Source organism: Mustelus asterias, chromosome 25 (assembly GCF_964213995.1).
Source record: "Mustelus asterias chromosome 25, sMusAst1.hap1.1, whole genome shotgun sequence".
Taxonomy (NCBI): domain Eukaryota; kingdom Metazoa; phylum Chordata; class Chondrichthyes; order Carcharhiniformes; family Triakidae; genus Mustelus; species Mustelus asterias.
In genome coordinates, this window is record NC_135825.1 from 15894043 (window position 1) to 15919477 (window position 25435).

Genomic DNA, 25435 nt, shown 5'->3' on the forward strand with positions numbered 1-25435 from the left:
ACATTTAGTCCATCGAGCCTGCCCCAACAATAATCCCACCCAGGCCATATTTACCCTGCTAGTCCCCCTGACACTAAGGGTCAATTTACCATTGCTAATCAACCTAACTTGCACATCTTTGGACTGTGGGAGGAAAGCAGAGCACACGGAGGAGTGCAGGGGAAGAACTCTACACAGTCACCCAAGACTGGAATCGAATCCGGGTCCCTGATGCTGTGAGGCAGCAGTGCTAATCACTGTGCCACCGTCTGTAAAAGAATAGTGTATGGCCTAGAAATAGACTTGAGATTGAAAATTTTCTATTGGAGAGGCCTCCTGATATCATGGAATTGAAATTGAAATCGATGCACATATGAGTGAAATATATCAATGTAATTGCTGCTCCACCCTATTTATCTGATCACTTGTAATTTAATCTCTGGACATGAACAAGTCTATTATGTAAGTAGTCTACTTGCTGTCAAGAGGTTGGTGTCTGTCGTTCCAGTTTATTATCTTTGGTTATGCACAAGTTATCAGATATTGGATGGGTCCCTACCTGCAATACCATTAGAGAGCAAATTATTCGATCCTGAAAATTGGACAATCCCTGCTGGGATGATGAGATATACAATTCGGCTATATGAATGGCAACCATAATGAAGATCACTCCATCTTCATACAGATGGACGCCTGGCTTTTTTTTTCATGGTGGTGGGAAGGTGACCAGTAGGATGGGAAATGCAAAGTTTGCATTAAATTTATGCATCTTTCAAAACCATGTGTTCATTTTGGTTTTCATTCCCTGGCTTGGTATTTTTAAAGTGAGTATTTAAGCTGATGGAAATAATAAATACAATAATAATTATACCTACATTTCACCTCCCCTCATCCCTGCCCACCCCGCTGTTTTTCTTGTCCTTATAGGTCCTTGCTGCCACTGTGCTTCCTTCTCCAGCTGGCAAATGTCTGGATGCAGACTTCAATTATTGCTTTCAGTTTTACTCCGTGATCAGCTGATTTTAAAAAGCTGCACTTCTGCAGTGTGGAGTTGGTCCTGTCAGTTGACACGCCCCACTCGACAGAGCATTCCACTACAGTGTGCTCCATCTGGCACTGTGGCCAAGAACTGATGAAGCTCCCCCGAGTGGGGGCAGGTGAGTTGGAATGTCAGCCAATGTCTGAATATGAACTCCAACTTCCTGGTATGGGATGTGTGATATGTGGCTTCTTGCTGAATTGCCCTTTTTTTTTCAGTTTACATCTGTAGATTTGCAAATTCTCATCTCCAAACCCAAAAGCAGATTTTTTTAATATAGCGCAGAATACTTTGGTAGGGAAATGACTCTGAACAGACTTAAGGAATTAAAGTAGATGCCTATATGCTGGCTTCACATTCAGGGCACTTTAGTTTTTCATGCTTTCTGAACTGCAAGTCCTAGTAGATTCCAGTGCTTCGTGTTAAAGACACACAAAGATATATGACCATTGGTTTGCAACTGAACATTGAGATGGACAATTATACCAAGACAGCATGGCTGCTTGATTTAAATCTTGCAATGAAAGCCATGTGTTATACAAAAGACATGTAGTTATAACCAAGTTATACATTGAAGTGTATGAATGTGCATTCATAAAATGAATATTTTTTTCAAATAACTAGGTACGTTGTAATCAGCATGCAATTAGTTAGACCGAGAAATTCATTTATTTGGTGTGATGAAATGTTGAGCCTTGTTGTTGTAATTGAAGCATTAGTTACAAATATTAGGCGATGAAGCAATCTTCCTGAAATTCGCTACGTTATTCAGGTGCAAGAAGGTTTCCCCTTGTACAGCTGTACTAAAAAAATCCTCTTTAATCCTTACATTAACTGTAGATCTGCACTCTGATTTCTTCTGCTGGGAGGAAGTTGTGTAACTGAGCACTGGAATGAGAGGAGAATACTAATCAGGGAAACTAATCCTTCTTCCTCGTATTCAATCAGTGACCCGAGGTTGAGTGGTAACACGCAATGAATTCCAAATGATTGTTGTGAGATGGTTAATATTGGGGAAGGTGTTCTTTTTTTTTTACCTGCAATGCAGATGCTGCACAGACTCGCACACTTGTAAAGGATACGAAATGCCTGCCTATGAGGGAAGATCGTCTGAAGGTAAACCACTGTGTGATTTGTTTTGTACAGAGTGGCCCCGTCTCTGTACTTCCTGTCTGCGTGCTCTCTCATCGGAGCTCAAAGACGGGTAGGACAGAGTCTTCTTCTCTGTTTTTCCAGAGTTCTCTTCTCTGTTTGTTGAAGGATGTAGCACCTTTTTCTCTGCTCACTTGGATCAATTTGTGGACGATGGCGGAAATGAACAGGCTCCTTTTACGCTTAAAAATGTAATTTAAAAAAAATACCACTTAGTTTCCTAAACATTCCATTTTGTGGGTGGAAAGGAGGAAATAATTTAATTTGTAAATGTGGTGACACTGTGAATGCAAATCTTCTCTTCTGTTTACTGGACTTGGTATATTTTGTTTTATTTAACAACACTACATCTGCAAGTTTCCATTCTTGTCCATTGCATCAGGGACATGTTATTGAGTTTGAGTATGTAATAACCAGAGTATTATATGTCATTGTCTGGCACTGATTGTTTGGAAAGTTTGTTGTGATGGCATAAGGAATCTTGGTGATTTGGCTACTTTTTTTGAATTTTCTAATTCTATTCCTGTGTGTATTGGCCACTTCCTTTAAAACAAAAACAAAATCTGGAATTTTGCATGTGTTTAAATCTTTATCTGGCAGTGCAAGCTAAAATCTTAAAATCTGGAAAAGAAAAATTATGTAAATGTGTTTTTTAAAAAAAAAACAAGATGTTATTTCACCAGGATCTGCATTTTCTTCAGTGCAGACAAGCTGCTTTACAACTACTTATAATTGTGGCTACTTGTTTTTCTTCCCTATTAATGTAAATGGCCTCCTTACTTTTTCCCACCCCCGGTTCAGCCCTGATCCATTTGACATGAATACAGCAGCAACTTGCATTTGTTTGGACCTTTAACATAAAGCATTACTGGTGCAATTTGACTTGATAAATACCGGTAGGGATGATGAATTTATTGCACACCTAAATGGCTTCAAAATTTATGTAAGTTCTATAAGTAACTTTTCTTCTGTTTCCAAGGGGTTTGGAAACGTCCAGCCTGGGTTCTGCCTTTTTTTTGGTTATAGACACAAAGAACGGTGACTGAGTGGAACTGCTACATCCTATTCACAATCAAAAGATAATGACATAAACATTTGCTCCTTACTCTGTCTTCCCCATGCAGCGTCCTGCATCAGGTGAACTTAGTGATGAAGAATCAACTGCCTGGAGCATACCAACTACCTCACGTTTAAAAAGAAAGAATTCTGAATCGGGTTAGTGCCAGATTGTTTATGATGGTTGAAGATTTAAAGTAAGGTTTGTATTTTACCTGGTGATTGCATATCTCAAATGTTTCAAATGAAATGAACTACTTTTGAAGTACAAAAGTGGCAAGCATTCTATGCAAGGCGAAGTCCTAGAATGAAGCTTGGAACACAACCTTCTGATTCAAAGGCAAGTGCAATACCAATTGAGCCAAGTTGACAAGAAAACTGATCACAACTTTAAGTTTGCATTATAGAAATGATAGGGTTCAGGATGATCCCATTATCATTTAGGTGGTTTGGCTCTTGGTCCATGTAGTAGAAAGGGTCAATGCTCTGTATGTAACTAGACATCTACATCATCGGTGATGTAAGATTACATGCTGAGAGATGGTTCTTTGTGGAGCCTTGTGCTAAACATGTATTGTACATTTTTATAAGGTAAAGTTTTCCAACAACCTTGCCTGCAGTTTTTGTAAATTCTGACCAAGGACAGCCCCATCCAAGGTCCATAACTAGACTGTACCTTGTGTTTGTATAGAAGTCTAGCCAGAAGCCTCTACTGTTCGTTACACTTGTGTGTTGGTTATGAATACCAGCAGTTATCTTTTCTAAATCTCAGTCCTTCTGTAAACATAACAGTTTACTGATTTTAATATCTGCTTTTCTTAGTTACACTTCAGCGGGTATCTGATTCAGTCGCGAGCACCTGCACTCAAAGGTCTGAAGGTGATCAGCTAATTTACTGAAGTATCCCAGGACTGTATGGTCTTGATTAAGCATCTTGTATCATCTGGCATTGCTTCCAGAATTCACCCCATCAGTCCTGTGATTCCCAGTAACTATCAAGGTTTTCAGTTTATTACCTTTTGTGTGCCTTTAAGGAGTCTGATATTGGAATCCTTTCCATTGCTCGGACTGAGTGAAGGTATCAAGCACTCCTGTGTCAGATGCAGCACGGCCAGAAACTGAATACAATTATTTCCACTCTGCCCCAGAATTTGTCTAGGTTAAGACCTGAGAAAACACTTTCAAAAATAACTTATTCCCCCATTTTTCATAATTGCTAGCTCTGAGGGAGATAGTTGGGAACTGCTGTGACCTCGATGCTGATGAGAAGCAGTATCAAGATTCTTCAATTTCAGTCTTGCTGCTTAAAATTAATTTGTATAAGATGATATACTTCTGAACCCCGGTGTTTTCCTTCAGAATTCTCTTGCCTATTTTCAGTACTGTGCTTGGGAATGTTCAAAACTGAACGAGCAGAGTGTTGGGGGGAAAAATGAATGTGTTTAATTTTGTAGATGAGTCTGTGACAGATGATCAATGTGAACGTCAAGCCAAAAATAGTATTTCTGATCTCTGGGATGCTGCTGGACTGCCATGGTGGTTTATTAAAAGCTTGCGCACTAATTATGGAAGTAGAAGGAGTGGGTCCACGGATATTCACAGCAACCAGGTGAAGTGATCTTTAAATATTTCATGACTTTTTAAAAAACCTTAAATACCATGCCGCCCTCTTTTTGAAAAGTTCTGAGTGTCAAACAACGTTCCCCGAGGGGATAGGTAGACAAACTGGTGCCATTAATCAAACAAAATTCAATGAACTGGGAGCAAGATACAAAACTGAAATGTGCAGACAGCACATCTTCTGCTACCCTGTTCGCTATGCTTGATGTACCTCACTCCCACCCCTAGCACTGACTCTACAATTACTAACTCATAGAAACAAGCTAAGTGCAGTTGATTGCTCTTATCCCAAAACTTTAAATACTGTGTAGTAAACTCTTATACATGATTATTGATGGTCATTAGCAATGCATTAAATGCTTGTTTTGAAGTGTGATGAAGCTGCCTGCAATAATTCCCTTGGATTCTCGGTATTTACCGATAGAGAGAGTTTGTCATTGAGACCAAAATCTCAAAAATACAAAAAACATGATGAAAGATTATTAATCTAAGTATTGCTCAAAAAAAAATTCTTGTCGGAGCTTTCCATTTTGCATTCATCAGGACAATTCGCAAGAATACCAAATGTAAGGGGAGCAACAGTTTATACTGTATGAGAAAATAGTGCTGATTGATAGAGGTGTTGCCATGGGGAATGGACCAGTTGATGGTGACTAACAGTTAACTGCCAAGCATTGTTTTGAGTGTTGGTTATGAATACCAGCAGTTATCTTTTCCAAATTTCAGTTCTTTTGTAAACATAACAGTTTACTGATTTTAATATTTGATTTTAATGTTTGCTTTTCTTAGTTATGCTTCAGCTGGTATCTGATTCAGTCGTACACAAAGGTCTCGACTGAAGTGAAGTATCCCAGGACTGTATAGTCTTGATTAAGCATCTTGTATTGTCTGGCATTGCTTCCAGAATTCACTGCATCAGTCCTGTTATTCACAGTAACTATCAAGGTTTTTCCAGTACCCTTTGTGTTCCTTTAAGGAGTCTGATATTGGAATCCATCCCGTTGCTCGGACTGAGTGATGGTATCAAGCACTCCTGTGTCAGATGCAGCACGGTCAGAAACTGAATGCAATTATTTCCACTCTGCCCCAGAATTTGAGAAAACCAATTGAGCTATTGCTCGATAGGTCCTGAAATTTAAAATGCTGCTGAGGCATTGAATAAGATAAGAATCAGATAAAGGTTCGATGTAATGCATCTTTGACGGCCTTTAGAATTAGCTTCAACAACCTAACATTGTTTTTATTTTAAATTGTGGAAGACATTGAGCTCATCAGTCCTCATCCCGGCATTGAAAGCTAAACACAGAGAGCAAAATTGGCCATTCACCATGTTTTTATCAGAAGAAGCAATGGATTGAAAAATTCAAATGAAATAACTACTGGTTTTTGAGTTGTGTGTTGGTATTAGCTCTTGTATTGTCAGTTTTTTTTAACCAATGATTTCATAAATGTCTGCAAATTTAGTTTTAATTGAATATTCACAAAGTGGCATTTTGGTTAATAATTTGATTATTATTGTATATTAATTGTTAAACCAGGCAGCTTAACTTTGGTCAAGGCATTGTCCTGAGGAATGTATCAGTGAATGGCTGTCACTTATTTAACTGAAACAAACGCAATCTTCCTGTCTGCAAAGAACAGGGTCCTGTGTAATAATATATGTAGCTTCCAGTACATACACATCCTCAGTGCATTAGGAATTACGCTGGCAACCAATTTAAGATTGTCATTCGGGCTCCCAGTATGGTGCATTTGCTTGTGTTGCAGAACCATACCAGAGGACAAGTTTAACCAGCGAGTAGATGTAATGGAGACCATTGACTGATGGAGATTAGAACACTCTCTTGTATGGAAGAAAGTAATTACAATGTGCAAAAAAAAATGGCACGCTAGATTAATTTATTTTGAGGCTGAATAAAATTACAACATTTACGCACCATTTTTATTCCTCAGGATATAGACACTGCCATTGTTTCTGACTCGACTGATGATCTGTGGTTTCTGAATGAACCTGCCAGTGACCAAATAAATGTGGAAATCAAATTGGAAACTATTGAGCCAAAAGAAAAAGGTGCATGTGAGGACCAGAAAGTGGAGGAAGGAAGAAACGCAGACTGCAAGGAGGTAGGCAAAATATTGAAGCAGGCAAAAGTTAGTTCTGGACACATCGGTCATACATGACGTTTCTCTGTGCTCTCCTCCCCATTGCCACCACTTGAGCTATTGCTTGATAGGTCCTCAAATTTAAAATGCTGCTGAGGCATTGAATAAGATAAGAATCAGATAAAGGTTCGATGTAATGCATCTTTGACAGCCTTTAGAATTAGTTTCAACAACTTAACATTTTTTTTAAATTGTGGAAGACATTGAGCTCATCAGCCCTCATCCCGCCATTGAAAGCTAAACACAGAGAGCTAAATTGGCCATTCACCATGTTTTTATCAGAAGAAGCAATGGATTGAAAAATTCAAATGAAATAACAACTGGTTATTGAGTTCTGTGTTGGTATTAGCTCTTGTTTTGTCATATATTCATAATATATTAATATTTGGAGTGGGCACCTTCCATCTATGGGTGGGTGCTTCCTGCAAAATATGACCAATCACTTCTTGTGGACCAAGTTTAAACTGTTCTCAGTTAGTGAGAAACAGAGCTCGCCGGTGAACTAGCAACCTAGAAAGTTCAGAAGGTTGTTGTAATCTTTGTGTACTGTTTTGTGCAGTTTCGTTTCCAGAAAGTACAATATTTATTTAAAAACTGACAAGCTCATTTACATTTTGAAAATCTTTTTGTGAAGTTTGGTAATAATGGCGATAGCTAGTTAAAAGATTTTTTTTTACCCTGGTCGTTGTCTCTCAGGTTAAAAAGTGCTCACTTTCCTGACTGGAGAAGAACCTTCAATGCACTCTTTGGGGTTTGGAGTCGAAACTAGTCCAAATAGATGCCATAAAAGTCTCTTCTCTGAAGGCTGTTAACTTCACAAGAGAAATTTTGAGCTTGTGGGCAATTGACTTAAGTTAAATGCCCTGAATGTAGCACGAGTTGCTTCTAATTCAACAAGCTCAGTCATAGAAAACGCAAGAGTGAAATGTGTGGGGTGATTTTTGCTCTGGTGTAGTATGGCGGTGCTTCATTGAAGTCGATATACATCATCAGGTGCACGTAGACAGTGCTACAGTGCATCTAACCTGTTATATGTGACTCGGAAGTACTCGATACTGTCACTGGGTACAAATATAAATACCCAACATCATATCATTCTCCACCGTGAATGTGAACAGTTGGTAATCCTAACCTGCAAGTAGCCAAGGTAAGAATCACAGCGCACTTAATAATTTAGTGACTTGCAGTTTAGCAGTAGCTGTCTTGCTATCTTCTCCGTTATGATTTTTTTCCCACCACTCCTCCTGCCCCCGACCCCGGCCTTTTCCTCCCTTTAGGTTATTGAAGTTACAATATATGAAGCTGATGATGATCTGCCAAGCTCGGGGGATGCTACTGACACAGAAATCTCTGAAGTGGTTGAGAATTCCAGTGATATAAAGGTAAAGGCCTGATGTTCTGGGGTTTATTTGTTTCAGACATGCACTAAGATGGTGTATAATGCAATTTTGATACAGTAAAAGGTTTATAATATTACATCAATTTTTGTACATTTGTTTTCCACTTTCCAGGAGTGAGAACTCTAGTTCAATTTTAATAAATTAATCTTTACTTTAAAATTTAGGCTTAATTAAAATTGCTTTAATTATTAATAAATAGTTGAATGCATATATCATTGCAATTTAAAAACTAATCCTGGGAGTTGACCAGAAACTGAAGTGGACCAGAGGCTGGGAATCCTGCGGTGAGTAACTCGCCTTCTGACTACCCAAAGCCTGCCCGCTATCTACAAGGAAGGAGTGTCTATTTGCCTGCATAAGTGCAACTCCAACAACACTGCAGAAGCTCGACACCATCCAAGACAAAGTAGCCCACTTGATTGGCACCCCATTCACAAACATTCATTCCCTCCACCACCGCACAGTAGTAGCAGTGTGCACCATCTACAAGATGCACTGCAGCAACTCACCAAGGCTCCTTCGACAGCACCTTTCCACTATGGCTACCACCTCCAAGGACAAGTGCAGCAGATATATGGGAATACCACCACCTGCAAGTTCCCCTCCAAGCCACTCACCATCCTGACTTGTAAATATATCACCATTCATTGTCACTGGGTAAAAGTCCTGAAACTCCCTCCATTACAGCACTATGGATGTACCTGCACCATATGGACTGTAGCATCCAAGAATGCGTCACACTGCCTCCTTCTCGAAGGCAGTTGGGGATTGGCAATAAATGCTGACTAGTCAGCAATGCCCATCTTTTCCATTCTTGACAAAATTATATGAATCCCAGCATTGAAATATTAAATTGACCTAGCCTCAACAGCTTTTTGGGGAAAATTCCAGATTTGCACAACCCTTCTGGCAGCAACCCTGAACCATCCCATACGGAATCTTGTTCGAAACTCTCCACCAGAAAGATTTACTCTTATCTACCCCATCAGTTGCTTTAATCCTATGTACGTCCATTTAATTATCTAATCTTCTGTATTCAAGGAAATATCCTAGTATATGCAATAGTGGGACGGTGGTTAGCACTGCTGCCTCACAGCGCCAGATACCCGGGTTTGATTCCGGCCTTGGTCATTGTGTGTGTGGAGTTTGCACGTTCTCCCCCTCTGTCTCCCCACAGTCCAGAGATATGCAGGTTAGGTGAATTTGCCATGCTAAATTGCCCATTACTGTCCAAAGATGTGTACATTAGGTGGATCAGTTGGATGGGATGCTCTTTCAGAGAGTCAGTGCAAATTCGATGGGTTGCGTGGCCTCTTTCTACACTGTTGGGCTTCAATGATTCTGTGAAACTTTCAGTGTAATTAGTCATTCTAGCCTGGTATCATTCTTGTCTTGTGCCACTTTCAGCATAAATTTATTCTCCTGAACTCTAGATGGTGACTAGCTAGAGCTCTGTATAATTGTAATATAACTTGACCCCAAGTACTCCGTCATAAGAACCCAAGAGCCATTCACATTCCACTAACCCTTTAACTTGTGTACCTATGAAAAATTCAGAAATGTTGACAGGATAGACTGCACTATAAATGCATTTTTTCCAAGTCTAATTCATATTATATATGATGAACTTCTGTCATAAAATTTTATTTCAAACAACACAATTTATGCACCTGGAACTTCGTAAATTAAATAACAGAAACAGAATAGATACTGATCACTATTAAATAAAAATATTGATCAAATTCACATCTTGGTAGCTAGAGATGTTGATGGAAACAGCATTTGCAAAGTGGTCCTCCAACATGTATTTCCTGTTTCCAGCACTGAGAGCCACAGTGACTTTCATTCCTGCTTTTCCTTTTAGGATTCCTGGAAATGCACCAAATGTGGAAAGTGTAATCCTTCTCAGAAACAATACTGCCTGCGATGCTGGGCGCTTCGCAAAGGCTGGCACCTTAACCCTAAGTTTGTACATTCCGCATCTGACCCGTTCATTGCCGGGTTTGAGGAGATGGAGCACGAGAATATAGACGTTCCTGATTGTAGGAAGTCTGTTTCTGAGCCTCTAATTCAAAACTCTCAACTTAAATACAAGGACAAAGGGAAACATGCCCAGTGTGGTACTTCTGAATCCTTAGAAAGCCTTTTGCAGCCGTCCACATCAAGTATCAGCTTGTCTGGAAGTAAAGAGGACCTTGAGTTTGTGGGTCAAGAAACAAAAACACAGTGTGAAGGATCCTTGCATTTTCAGAGGAACCGCTTGGGGCCCTGTCTTGTCTGTGGTGTGCGACCCAGGACTGGGAATATCATCCATGGAAAAACGGGACATCTTGTAGCATGCTATGCATGTGCTAAAATGTTACATAAGCGCAAAATGCCTTGTCCTGTGTGTGCGCAGCCAATTAATACAGTTATAAGAACTTTTATAGGGTAGCTACATGATATGCTGTAAATGTGATTTACATTGAATGTAATGTGTAAAACATCTCTCCTTATGACCCTTGATCCATCTGGGATTTTCTTTGTAATGGAAAAGAACAAAAATACCTGAAAAGGCAGAACTTTGGTATATCTGGATGTGTACTGCCATGATGTCATCCTGGATTTTTGACAATTCTCCATCAAGAAAAAACCTACATTAGCTTCATAGTTAATTTAATTAACACTGCACTGTGAGCTAACGGGTGAATTGAAGTACTGTGGACATAACTTCATTAGATTTCCAGTTTTTGGAAATTACTTAATATAATTATTTTGTAAAGGCCAACACAAGCTCCACGCGCACTAGTGCAGCCAATATACTGGATTCTACTCCATATATCCAACAGCTCAGAATTGGGTTCGACCGCAATATTTATTTTTGTTTTATTTTTGGGCAATTTTGAACAGTTCTAGTGGTGGTACAGAAATTTGTTTGTTCCTTTTAAAAAAAAGTTTAAATATATGTGATATTTTGACTATTCATGTCTCCATTGCAAGTTGTATCACTGAATTTATTTTGCTGAGGAAATAGTTTTTCAATTGGTAGCACTCTTGCCTCTGAGTCGCAAAGTTCAAATTTCTGTATTTTATAGGCCGGAAAGTGCTTTGAGATGTCCCGTCCTGATAGGCGCCACCTATATACAAGTCTCTCTTATTTTGTTACTGCTCTTTTTCTCCTTGGAGACAAAGTTATTGCTTATCATGTTTAGTTTGCTGCTACATTGCCTGCCTTAAGCAAAACGTTTGACAATTAGGATCTAGAATTTGAAACTCTGATATTACTATTTGATTATAAACACTAATCCTGAACCTTGTACTTTGATTGCCATTGGTTTACTAGATATACTTCAAAATTTCACAGGCATCGTGATGTACCACCCAATATGCTTTGTTTAATGTTATGGTTCTCTGTGCTCAGTGCATAATTTCTCTTTGATTCCACTATTGCCTTTATCCATGATGAGTCCATAGTTATTCGTAGTGTTGTGTAAAGGAAAATGCTTTTTCCACATGCAACTCCCATTTGGAAAGACACAATCTGACTTTCTACTGGATGTTCATTTTATTTGGACAGAAGCGTCACAGAAGAACCAGTGACACCATTGGCTATCTGAGATTACTATTGACGGTGTTAAAATGAATGTTTCTAGGCAGTCCTGCAAAATATGACACCAGTCCAGATAGCTTAGTCTTCAATTTTAAAATCAAACTCAGACAAAAGTCACGGAGCAGAATTATTTTCTCTAACTTGAAACCAGTCACTGCCATGCACTGATCCAGTCAGATGTAATATTCTAATAAGCTACTACTGCCTTCCCTTGGCTGATGAGTGAGGAACGATATTCCATTTAAAGCTTACTTGTACTCTTGTGAAAAGTTCCGTGTTAACAAGTTAATTGAGCAGTTTGCAATTTGCAATTTACTGTAATGCTACTCTTGTTTTCAAACCCCTGGTTGAAGTAGATACTATTTTTGTTATTTTTGAGTGTTTGTGTGAAAGTCACTTCAATACATTAAGCCGTCTTGTGCTGTCACTTGCTTCAGTACTGCCAGAAAACGGACATTTGCTCCAATAAACTATACCGAGACTACCAGTTTGATGTTTCAGTGAGTTGCTCTAATGTGCATTTTCTTTGGCCTAAAAAACATTTCTGTTCTTAACAGCTCTTTTAAGCAGGAAAAGAAAAACTTTACAAGATCAGATTGCTTGGTTTTTATTGCTATTCTGAGGGACAATTTAGCATTTTTAGTTCTGGTATAGTTACATGCGGTGTCTCGTCAGAAGCCTTTTCTGGTTTTGGTTACTTGGCACCATGAAGTATAGTTACTTCTGGGTGTGTTAGAGGGTTGGAGGATGCACAGAAAGGTAATTGGCATCTATGTAGTGCAAACCCGCCAGAGTTGAAAAAAAAATCTATTTTAATGGGTGGTATGTGAACAGGGCGACTGGCCAAATCCTGGAGCCAAGCAGAACTAGAGTTTCAGGAGAGAGAAAAAGGGAAGTTCAAGAGAATTGGAAATGGAGTTACAGCTCAGAAATCAGACAGATGGAAGCCATTAGGGGGAAACCTTACCTGGTAACCATCCAAATCTTCCCACCTCAGAATCGAGTTTTGAAGCCCCTAAGTACGCTAGCTTCATTTCCAAATGGAATCCTTTTTTGCAACTTTTGGGAAGGTAGCAAGACAGCTGCAATGGCCGGACCCAATGTCAGTTGATGAGGTCTATCTGTGCTAACTCTGGTATGTCCACTAGTTATGAACAGGCTGAGGCTGCCATCCATGGTGCTAATGAGATAGTTGCAGAGACCATTCCGGCACCATTCTGGAATACTCGTAAGAAACCCACACAAGCCTAGCAAGAGTTTGAAAGGCTAAAACAAATAGTGTTCGACTGATGGGTCTGCTCTCTCAAAAATGCAGTTTACCTCAGACTGCCTGCTCGGAGGCAGACACTACCTAGGTCCATAAGTGCTGCTACTTGTGTGCAAATGAGTGGACAGTGCTCCATTGGATTGTTGTATCCCAGAATACTGTTGGACATATGAAAAGTTGCCTATGCTATCCTGATGGTGGACATATAGACACCTGCAAATGATTAGCCTGCATAAGCTACCACTTTTTTACACACCTTATCTTAGGGCAGAACAGTGCTTAGAACTGCTGCATTACAACACCAGGGACATCGGTTCAATTCTTGCCACAGGTGACTGGCTGGAGTTTGTACGTTCCCCTTGTGTCTGCGTGGGTTTCCTTTGGGTGCTCCAGTTTCCTCCCACACTAAGATGTGTGGGTTAGGTGGATTGGCTATGCTAAATTGACCCTTCGTGTCGAGGGATTAGCAGGATAAATATGTGGAGTTACAGGGATAGGCATGGGTGGGATTGTTGTTGGTGCAGGCTCAATGGGCTGAATGGCAGCCTCCTGCACTGTAGGGATTCTATGTTTATCTCCAGTCCGCTATGGCTGAGTGGCACAAAGCACACCATATACATCAGATCAACTCAGTCACTGATTGAAACCAGAGATGAACAAAAATCTAATGAAGAATGTGCTCAGGTCAGACAGTGCAGCATCAAAGGATGGCCAGCATACGCTACACAATCCCAATCTCAGACAGTACTATGATCAGAGAGGACTCTTCCAGTGTAGTTGATGATTTATTTATCTGGCATGAGATAGGTCTATCTGAGACTTGATATACAACAACAGTTGCACCAGGATATTTGGGCATCACAAAACATCAAGCCAGAGCAAGATATTCTGTTTGGTGGCCATGCGTCCCAAAAGCTTTGGAAGAAATTATATCAAACTATATTACTTGTGCGACTCACCATCAGGAGACATGGGAACATCTTGGGATGGACCTCTTAGAACTTGGAGGTAAGATGTTCTTGATCAGAATAGACGGTTACGCAGGAAGTCAAACAACTGCAGGGTCACACTTTAAAAGCAGCGATAATATTTTTGAAGTGGATGTTTGCAACACATGGAATCCGAGACTCTGTAATCTGGATCACCGTTCACCAATGAATACTTTCAAGAGTTCAGAATGTCATATGGAGTTGTCCATACTACTAGTTCACCAATGGTGAAGCTGAAAGATGACTGTGTATAGTGAAAGCATTGCTCAAGAACATTCAGCCAGACATCATTCAAACCCATTCCAGCATTTAGTGAACCCTTTGACCAAATACTGATTGTCTCTGTGGACCCAAAACGAAGGTTGGCTCCCAAATACCTCCTTACCATGATGGATTTAGCCACCCAATTCCCCAAGGCCCTTCCCCTCAGAAAAATCACAGCCAATTATTAAAGGGCTAATCCAGTTCTCTATTTGGTGCGAGCTGTCACGAGAGATCTAATTGGTTCTGGGAACCAACCATGTCCTAACTGTTTCAGGAGGTTGAACAACCAAGCAAAAACATGGCTGAGTTGGCACCATCTTTAGCTGGAAAAACTGTACTGACTTGCACTGGAAAGTGGAGTAGATCAGTCTAAAAATGTCAGAACTGAATTTCCACAGCTGTTGACAGGACTAGGAAAACTGAAGGCAGCATACTACATCATTCTACATCCTGAAAAAGCTAGCATGTTTGTTAACTCCAGAAAAGTTCCTTATTCACTTTTGACAGAAGTAAAGAAGGAAGTTGACTCTGTTGAAACAAGGGGTTATTTCACATGACAGAATCAGGATGGTCCCAGTGCCAAAACCCAATGGATCTATCAGAACTTTTGTAGACCGTACCCAGCTGAACAAAGTAGTTAAATGCAGAGTTCACCCTATGTTGTCTGTGGATGAGAGTTTAGTTACATTGGGAAAGAGTTCAATTTACAAAGTTAGACACTTCAAGACAAAAAACGAGATTTGTATCTAAGTTGCTCACAACCTTCACTACACCGATTGAGAGGCTTTCAATAGATCACCCTTTGGCATTACATCAGTGCCAGAAATCTTCTAGGATATTTGACATTGTCCTCTGGAATAGAGTTGTATGTCACCTGAATGACATCCGATCCACGGGTGCACCCAGATGAAACATGGCACTAGAATGTGAGCTGTGCTACAACACTTGCTTGACAAAAGGTGTTATGCTTAATTATGCTGGCTGTTTTGCCAAGCATAATTAAGCACATTCTCTCTTTCAGCTTCTTCCATCAGGAAAAGGATACAAAAGTCTGAGGTCACATACCAACTGACTCAAGAACAGCTTCTTCCCTGCTGCCATCAGACCTACCTTGCATTAAGTTGATCTTTCTCTACACCCGAGCTATAACTAACACTACATTCTGCACTCTCCTCTTTGAACGTTATGCTTTCTCTGTATAGCGTGCAAGAAACAATACTTATTTCTCACTGTATGCTAATGCATGTGACAATAATAACTCAAAGCTGGACTTACACAACACGTGAATTGTTGTAGCCAACTGTCAAGTTCCTTGGGTATATTGTGGATCCATCAGGTAGGTTTTTTCTGTGCATTAAGAGCTATCAATGAATTTCTAGATCCTCACAATGTGATTGCCCTCCACAGACTCGTAGGTACGGTAAACCAACTCGGAAAGTTCTTCACCAGTCTAATTTTTAACCAATGAGCCACTGCATCAGCTATTGCGACAGGACAGTACCTGGTGCTGGGAGGAAGCACAACAGAGGCATTTTGAGAAAATCAAAGAGATGCTGATATGAGCTGATATTTAGTTCTTTATGACTCTATAACTATCTACCATCATGCATCTTCTACAGGATTGGGAGCTGCACTCCATCAGATGCAGATAGAAGGAAAGCATAGACTGATTTACTATGCATCCCGTACACTGACTGAGAAGTGATACGCAGTGACAGAGAAAGAAGCACTAGCTGCTACACTGGCTTGTGAAATGTTTGAAGATTATGCGCTTGGTCTGCACTTCAAGTTAGAGGTAGACCACAAATGCTGACTGATGCTCTTAAATTCTAATGAGTTAGCAAAAGATACCTCCACAACTGCACCGATTCAGACCGAGAATGATGAGCTTTGTTGCAAAGACAATGTGTTCTGGGAAAGCAGCAGATGATTTGTTCTGTATCCCAGTACCAAGACCTGAACAAGGTGATGTAGTCCTTGTTGAAGGGGAGAAAGCTTAACATCGCCAATAACCAAAATTCCTTTGATTTAATTTATTATTGTCACATGTATTAGCATACAGTGAAAAGTTTTTTTTCTTGCTCGCTATACAGACAAGACATACCGTTCCGCTGGAAGGAAAGGAGAGAGTGCAGAATGTAGTGTTAGTTATAGCTAAGGTGTAGAGAAAGATCAATTTAGTGCGAGGTAGGTCCATCCAAAGCTGTAAGAGATTGAATTAGAGCATTGTTAGAAAATGTAAAAGAGTTTGAATTAAGTTTTAGAAGCATAGAATGAGAGTAAAAGATAGAATTAGAAGGTATGCTGGACACAGCTTGCAAGAAGTCGCCTTGCACCGGCGCCATCTTGAGAGAAATAAATTCCGCCAGCAACAACTCAGTCAGTGATTGAAACCAGAGATGCACAAAAATCTGATGAAGAATGTGCTCAGGTCAGAGAGTGCTGCATCAAAGGATGGCCAGCATACATGCTACACAATCCCAATCTCAGATAGTACCATGATCAGAGAGGACACCACAAGTATAGTGGATTATTTATTTATCTATGGCATGAGATAGGTCTATCTGAGAGTTCTGAAACTTAATATACAATAACGATTGCACCCAGGACATTTGGGCATCACAAAACATAAAGCTAGAGCAATATATTTTGTTTGGTGGCCACACATCCCAAAAGCTTTGGAAGAAATTATATCAAACTATATTTCTTGTGCGACTCAGGAGACATGGGAACATCTTGGGATGGACCTCTTAGAACTTGGAGGTAAGATAGAAACATAGAAACCCTACAGTGCAGAAGGAGGCCATTCGGCCCATCGAGTCTGCACCGACCACAATCCCACCCAGGCCCTACCCCCACATATTTACCCGCTAATCCCTCTAACCTACACAACCCAGGACTCTAAGGGGCAATTTTTAACCTGGCCAATCAACCTAACCCGCACATCTTTGGACTGTGGGAGGAAACCAGAGCACCCGGAGGAAACCCACGCAGACACGAGGAGAACGTGCAAACTCCACACAGTGACCCGAGCCGGGAATCGAACCCGGGACCCTGGAGCTGTGAAGCAGCAGTGCTAACCACTGTGCTACCATGCCGCCCAGATGATCAAGATGTTCTGATCAAGATGTTCTTGATCAGAGTAGACGATTACTCAAGAAGTCAAACAAATGCAGGGTCACACTTCTAAAGCAGCGATAATATTTTTGAAGGGGATTTTTGCAACACATGAAATCCGAGACTCTAATCTGGATCACCGTTCACCAATGAATACTTTCAAGAGTTCAGAATGTCATACGGAGTTGTCCATACTACTAGTTCACCAAGATACCCTCAAACAAATGGTGAAGCCGAAAGATGACCGTGTACAGTGAAACCATTGCTAGAGAAGAACATTGACATCCAGCTTCAACTTCTGAGGCATCGTTCAATTTTATTCCAAAAGAGTTGAGCACCATGTGAACTATTGGTAAGAAGACTGAACGCAACTCTCTGCTTTCCCACACACACACTTGTGCTGTGTTCAAGCTGAAAACTTGGACACGGTGAGGGAGAAAGTGGGTACTGTTCCAGCAGATGATACAAAAATTGAGTAAAGCACCCAACCTGCTGGATCTCCAACCAGGACGACCAGCTTGGATCAGAGACCAAGCTCATTATTACTGATAGGTGGCTGAAAGAACATCACATCCACAGCCTTACCTCAAAACAGAAAATGGTATTGCGAGACGGAACATAAGAAATAGGAGCAGGAGTAGGCCATCTCGCCCCTCGAGCCTGCCCCGCCATTCAATAAGATCATGGCTGATCTGAAGTGGATCAGTTCCACTTACCCGCCTGATCCCTATAACCCCTAATTCCCTTACCTATCAGGAATCCATCTATCCGTGATTTAAACATATTCAACGAGGTAGCCTCCACCACTTCAGTGGGCAGAGAATTCCAGAGATTCACCACCCTCTGAGAGAAGAAGTTCCTCCTCAACTCTGTCCTAAACTGACCCCCCTTTATTTTGACATACACGAGATGCCACATAGAAGCAGCAACCTTCCATTTGATGCAGTCAGCGCCCAACTGAACAGGGCAGAGATGCTGTGTTCATTGAGAGATCTCGATGACAACCAGATTGGTGAACTGGAACAACTTACAAATTCTCCTTCTGTCCAGCATAGTTGGAGGAATCACATGCAGAAATCAAATCCCCAATCTCCTTCAGGGGGTCTTTTAGGACAAACCAGTGAAATCACCATGTCCGTTATCTCTAAAAGAAATGAAAATCGGAGACTTGGGGCGGGATTGGTGGAGATGTAATATAATGGGTTAATTCTAACTGATATGAGACAGTATACATCATCTTGATTTTGCTCTCTCTTGTTAAACCCAGTGGTAAGATGTAGACACAGGAAGTGATGTTCCAAGAAAGTTGTTTTACTTACTTCAACAGACTCTGAAACCACGAATATTATATCCACTACATGATTTAGATTATTTGTTACATCATTCCACTTACGATTCTGTTCTGTGTTTGCACATATTGGGTATAATAGGTTATGATGGAATGCAGCAGGATATATAGATGGAAGTTACAAAGTGGCATAGCCACAAAATGAATAGGTATAACCGTCAGATTTGATTTGTCACATGTATTAGTATACAGTGCAAAGTATTGTTTTTTGCATGCTATACAAAGCATATCGTTCATAGAGAAGGAAAGTAGAGAGTGCAGAATGTAGTGTTACAGTCATAACTAGGGTGTAGAGAAAGACCAACTTAGTGCGAGGTAGATCCATTCAAAAGTCTGATGGCAGCAGGGAAGAAGCTGTTCTTGAGTCGATTGGTACGTGACCTCAGACTTTTGTATCTTTTTCCCCGATGGAAGGAGGTGAAAGAGAGACTATCCGGGGTGCGTGGGGTCCTTGATTATACTGGCTGCTTTTCCGAGGCAGTGAGAAGTGTAGACAGAATCAATGGATGGGAGGCTGGTTTGCGTGATGGACTTATGGTATTCAAAGTGAAGAGTGTGAAGTTATCGGCTTTGGATCTAGAGGAGGTGTGGCAGAGATTCAAAATAGTACAGGAGTTTAAAGGGTTAAATTATGAGGCCAGGTTGGACAAATGTGGTCCATATTCCGCCAAGTGCAGAAGGTTGAGGAGAGACCTGCTCCATGTACATTTGGTGGTGACAAATCTGGAGAAATGTTAATCAAGCCCAGTAGCTAAATACTTCATCTTTCCCCAGTCCCAAAGAAAATCCTTCAATGGAATTGTTAATCAAGCAACATTTCCAACAACGCCTACAAACCCATGGGCTGCATATATCATCAGTCAATCAAAAAAGCAAAGAAAGAAATGCCTCACCTATTAAATATGTATTGAATAAAGGAGTTAAAATGGAATGACCATGGGATCTCAAGACCAATTGGAACATCTTTTTCTTGGATCTTTCTTGAAGTGTCTGTCCTGAGGAGATGTAGAGCACTGTGTGCTAATTCGACTATTCAAACCTGAAATATACTTTCCTCTTTCCTGGGGGGATTTTGGGGGAGGGGGAAGATATAATCACCAGAACTTGGCTTCTCTGGTAAAAGTTTTATTTTAAAGAAAGTTGATTTTTAATTTCCACATTTATAATTTTAATTTTCCATCCAAAAATGAATAAGGGGGAAGCTGGAGAGTCCAAAAGCAATTTAAATAGTCAACTATTCAAAACTAAAGCTTCACATTCAGTTATTAATTAACTGTCCAACTCATACAAAGAAAAAAATTAATAGGTTGAGATGTGTCATTGAATTGAAGGGAGAAGAGCAACTTCTTCCCTGCTGCCATCAGATTTTTGAATGGATCTACCTCGCACGAATTTGATCTTTCGCTACACCCTAGCTATGACTATAACACTAACACTTTCACCTTTCCTTCTCTATGAATGGCATGCTTTGTCTGTATAGCATGCAAGAAATAATACTTTTCACTAATACATGTAACAATAATAAATCAAATCAAATCAAATTTGGACTGTGGGTGGAAACCAGAGCATCTGAAGGAAACCGATGCAGACACAGGGAGAAAGTGCAAACTCCACACAGGCAGTCACCCAAGACTAGATTTGAACCCGGGTCCCTGGTGCTATGAGGCACTAGTGCTAACCACTGTGTCATGCCATCCACAGTATGGTGTTTTTCAATTGCTTTTTCCTGTGCAAAAAAGACAAAAGTATAGGTTTAACCAGAGATTTATTTGAATAACAAATAAATATTTGCTGTTTAAAAGATATTCATCGTGACTTATTTACTTCAGAACAGATTCAAAAATGCTGGATACACAATTTCTCATGTGCAGTGGCCAATGAATTCAGTTATGCTTCTTTGGGCATTTATTGGCTTACTAAGCTGCGTAATATTGAGAAGAGAGTGCGCAAATTTCTGAACCGGATTGGTAAATGAGAAAAAAAACATCCAAGGCCAATATCCAAAACAGGCATTAGTCCCAACCAGAGTTTTAACACCAACACTAAAGCAAATATAGAAAATGCTGGAAATACTCAACAGATCAGTCAGCAGCTATGAAGAGTAACAGTGACCGTTACAAGTCAATGACTCTTCATCAGAACAGTCTTAACACAGGTTTGATTGCAAGAGTGAAACCAGTGACAGCTGCACTGACTTAAATTTGATCTGAACCACTTGACACAACGTTGCATGTTTTTGAAACCTCCATACCTTTAATCCAAAGGGCAGAATTGCTTCTTCTGAATCTAAGAATCCAGTACCTCGCACTGTCCTCAACCTGGGTGCCAGTTCCTGCCTCCCAGTTTCACTTACCTGTGGGTGGCTACAATGTTGGCAGATCTTGGTCTATTGTCATCTGGCTGCTCACATCACACTGACCTCCCGAGAATGAGGCCCAAGACTCAATATTGGGATTGCCAAAAGGGTCTCAGTTCAGGTGCAGCGAATGTATCCTGCCCTTAATATGCCACATATTAAGACAATGGCCACGTAGCAGCAAGAGGTGGCCACTGTGACAGAAAAGGACCTGGATTTTTTTAATTTTTGCAAGTTAAGGCCAGAAAGGATAAACTTACCCAAGAACATGGTTTGAAATCTTAATAGTTGTCTTTAAAATTTCAAGGAGGGAATTCCATATCTTCTTATACAAGACCAATTTCCTTTTCTGAGGAATGATGTGGAAATGCCGGCGTTGGACTGGGGGAAGCACAGTAAGTAGTCTCACAACACCAGGTTAAAGTCCAACAGGTTTATTTGGTAGCACGAGCTTTCAGAGTGCTGCTCCTTCATCAAATGAGTGGAGAGGTACCTCTCCACTCACCTGATGGAGCAGCAGCGCTCCGAAAGCTCATGATTCCAAATAAACCTGTTGACTTTAACCTGGTGTTGTGAGACTTCTTACTGTGCTTTCCTGAGGAAAGTATAAAATCTGTAAAATTCTGACAAGTTTAACTTTAGTCCTATTCAAGTTACCTGTGTAGACTCTTCATTCTATTTGTTCTGTCAGGTTCAGAATCCCCGCAGCAGAATACATTCAGAAATTATGTTTAAATTGCCAGGGAAACATTCCTCAGCTTTGACAGAATGACCACATTGACTATCTTGGAGTGCCGTAGGCCTTGTTGGCTACAGGGGTTTCATAGAAACCCTACAGTGCAGAAGGAGGCCATTCGGCCCATCGAGTCTGCACCGACCACAATCCCACCCAGGCCCTACCCCCACATATTTTACCCGCTATTCCCTCTAACCTACGCATCCCAGGACTCTAAGGGGCAATTTATAACCTGGCCAATCAACCTAACCTGCACATCTTTGGACTGTGGGAGGAAACCGGAGCACCCGGAGGAAACCCACGCAGACACGTGGAGAATGTGCAAACTCCACACAGTGACCCAAGCCGGGAATCGAACCCGGGACCCTGGAGCTGTGAAGCAGCAGTGCTAACCACTGTGCTACCGTGCCGCCGGTTTATCGCCATTCTAATGGCAAAAAGCAGCCAATCACAAGGCAGGCCAGCAGCTACTTATCTCACTGAAGTGTATAAAATTCTGTCAGGGCTGGACAGATTGGACCCAGGAATGATGTTTCCCATGGCTGGGGGCGGGGGCGGTTCTAGAACAAGGAGTCACAGTCTCAGGATACTGGGTAGGCCATTTAGGACTGAGATGAGGAGAAACCTCTTCACTCAGGAGGGTGGTGAATCTGTGGAATTCTCAACCACAGACAGCTTTGGAGGCTAAGCCATTGAATATACTTCAGAAGGAAATAAGTAGATTTCTCGACTCTAAAGGCATCAAAGAGTATGGGGAGAGCGTAGGAGAATGGCATCAGGGTTGAGGATCATCCATGATCATACTGAAGTGCAGAGCAGGCTTGAAGGCTCGAACGACCTATTCCTGCTCCTATTTTCTTTGTTTCTATTGCTCTCATTAGCTCTCGCATTGGCACTGAACCTGTAGCAGCCGGTGACTTAGGTGGGAGGTTTCCTAATCAATGAGGAAACATTTTAAGTTTATTAGTGTCACAACAAGGCTTATATTAACACTGCAATAATGTTAATGTGAAAATCCCTGTGTCATCACTCTCTGGCACCTGTTCGGGTACACTGAGGGAGAATTTAGTCAATGCACTTAACCAGCACTCTTTTGGACTGTGGGAGGAAACCCACATGGACATGGGGAGAACGTGCAGACTCCGCACAGACAGTAACCCAAGTTGGGAATCAAACACGGGTCTCTGGCACTGAGAGACAGTAGTTCTAACCACTGTGCCACTGGGAAGGCAGTATTAATCATTTCAGCACTGATCAATGTGGTGCTGGATAAACAGCAGACCACCTTCTGCCTGTTGCACTGTACAAGACCCTTCAAATTTATGCCTGGGAGATGGCCAGAGAATTTATATGTTGTCCCAACCTGTCGGGCGGTAGATACGCATCATAAAGTAATTAGAATGCACTGTACAGTTGGTCATGTCGCGACTACAATGGTGTGTCATGAGGAAGACAAAGCTGTAACCTTGCTGGGCTTGCTTATTAAAAAGTATCTTGGAATGGAGAATTAATGAGCTAGGAGATGTTAGAAACCAAGTACGTCATAGAAACAGAGAAGATAGTAGGAGGAAGAGGCCATTTGGCCCTTTGAGCCTGCTCCGCATTTCATCACGATCTTGTCAAAAGTCATGAGGCTGGACTAAATGGCATACCTACACGAGAGGGGCAGCCGCCTTTATATTTAAAATACGCAGTTCTTGCCCACACTTGAAATTTGGAAGTTTGGGAGATCAAGAAACATATCCTATTGAGCCACTGTGGAAATTACTTATTCAGAATAAGTAATAGGGGCGGCCCGGTGGCTAGCACTACTGCCTCGCAGCACCAAGGACCCGGTATGATTCCCGGCCTTGGGTCACTGTGCGGAGTCGGCACATTCTTCTGCATGGGTTTTCTCCGGGTGCTCTGGTTTCCCTCCAAAGATGTGCAGGTTGGGTTGATTGGCTAAATTGCCCCTTAGTGTCCCAGGATGCGTAGGTTAGACGGATTAGCAGGGTAAATGTGTGGGGTTGTGGGGAAAGGATCTGGGCTGGGATTGTTGTCAGTGCAAACTCGATGGGCCAAATGGTCTCCTTCTGCACGGTAGAGTTTCTATGATTCTATAATCTGGGTGGAAGAGTATTTTCTTACTAGTTTACCGCTAAATTCATAATGCAACCTTTGAGCAAATGGATTGTTAAAATGGTGCAGGTGACAAGTAGGAAAGCAATAAAACAATGGGGAATATTACATACCCATTATTGAAATATAAATTAAGTGTAGTTTTGAATAAATACCTTAACTGCAGAAGGGTGGAATTCTCAGCTCAATCGTATAAGATTGGAATCCCTTCCAACTTAACTTTTAGTTAATATTTTATGGGCGGCACGGTGGTTAGCACTGCTGCCTCACTGCACCAGGGGCTTGAGTTCAATTCTGGTCTCAGGTGACTGTGTGGAGTTTGCATGTTCCTCCCATGTCTCCGTGGGTTCAGGGATTCTTCCTCTACAGTATTGTTACCAATTTGATTTGCCCAATCTATATGCAGATTGAAGTCACCCATAATTACAGATGTTCCTTTTGTTGCATGCATCTCTAATTTCCTGTTTAATACTATCCCCAACATCACCACTATAGCTTGGGGGGGTCTATATACAACTCCACTAACATTTTTTGCCTCTTAGTTTTTCTCACCTCTGTGGTTTGGGCAGAAACATGAGGTTTTACCTGTCATTTCTCAATGAAGGCTTTTATTGACAAGTCTGATTTTGAGTATTGGATAGTTCATTACACCAGCTTAGAGTTCTTGTATTGGGGCATTAGGACTGTTTTGTTAATAAACACATTTGTGTTTGAGCCTAAAACCCTGTGTCCATGTAACATTCAAGATTGAAGCAAGTATGTGGTGTAGGAAAGGAGAAAAATTTAAACGGAGAATGTCTTTATAACAAAGCATAGAAGTGACAACAAAATGTACCAGTCAATGTTGGCATTTAAACTCCATACAATTAGTTCCAATTCCAAAGTGCTCCTCCAGTTTCTATGTCCTCTTACACTCTCTCCCTTCAACTATCTAAAATCATGGAATCCCTAAAGTGCAGAGACAGGACATTCGGCCCATCAAGTCTGCACGGATGAGGATCTTACCCAGGCCCACTCCATGTTCATTTTACCACAGCCAAGCCACCTAACCTGCACTTCTTTGCTCTGTGGGAGGAAACTGGAGCACCCAGAGAAAACCCAAACAGGCACAGGAAAAATGTGCAAACTCCAGACAGTTACCCAAGGCCAGAATTGAACCCAGATCCCTGGCACTGTGAGGCAGCAGTGCTAACCACTATGCCACCCCTAATCTAACATTCTTGATAACAATGGATAACA

At 41.1% G+C, this 25435-nt stretch overlaps 1 protein-coding gene across 1 annotated transcript in view; it reads left to right on the forward strand.

Moving 5' to 3' along the window:
- The window catches only part of mdm4 (MDM4 regulator of p53), a 33165-nt gene extending 20633 nt beyond the window's left edge, over nt 1-12532 (forward strand). Inside the window, exons 6-11 of the mRNA XM_078242179.1 lie at nt 2067-2134; nt 3295-3385; nt 4681-4835; nt 6800-6970; nt 8287-8391; nt 10274-12532. Of these exons, the coding sequence (XP_078098305.1) occupies nt 2067-2134; nt 3295-3385; nt 4681-4835; nt 6800-6970; nt 8287-8391; nt 10274-10843 (1160 nt within the window). The 3' untranslated portion in view covers nt 10844-12532. The remainder of the gene's footprint in view (nt 1-2066; nt 2135-3294; nt 3386-4680; nt 4836-6799; nt 6971-8286; nt 8392-10273) is intronic.
- The last annotated feature ends 12903 nt before the right edge of the window (nt 12533-25435 follow it).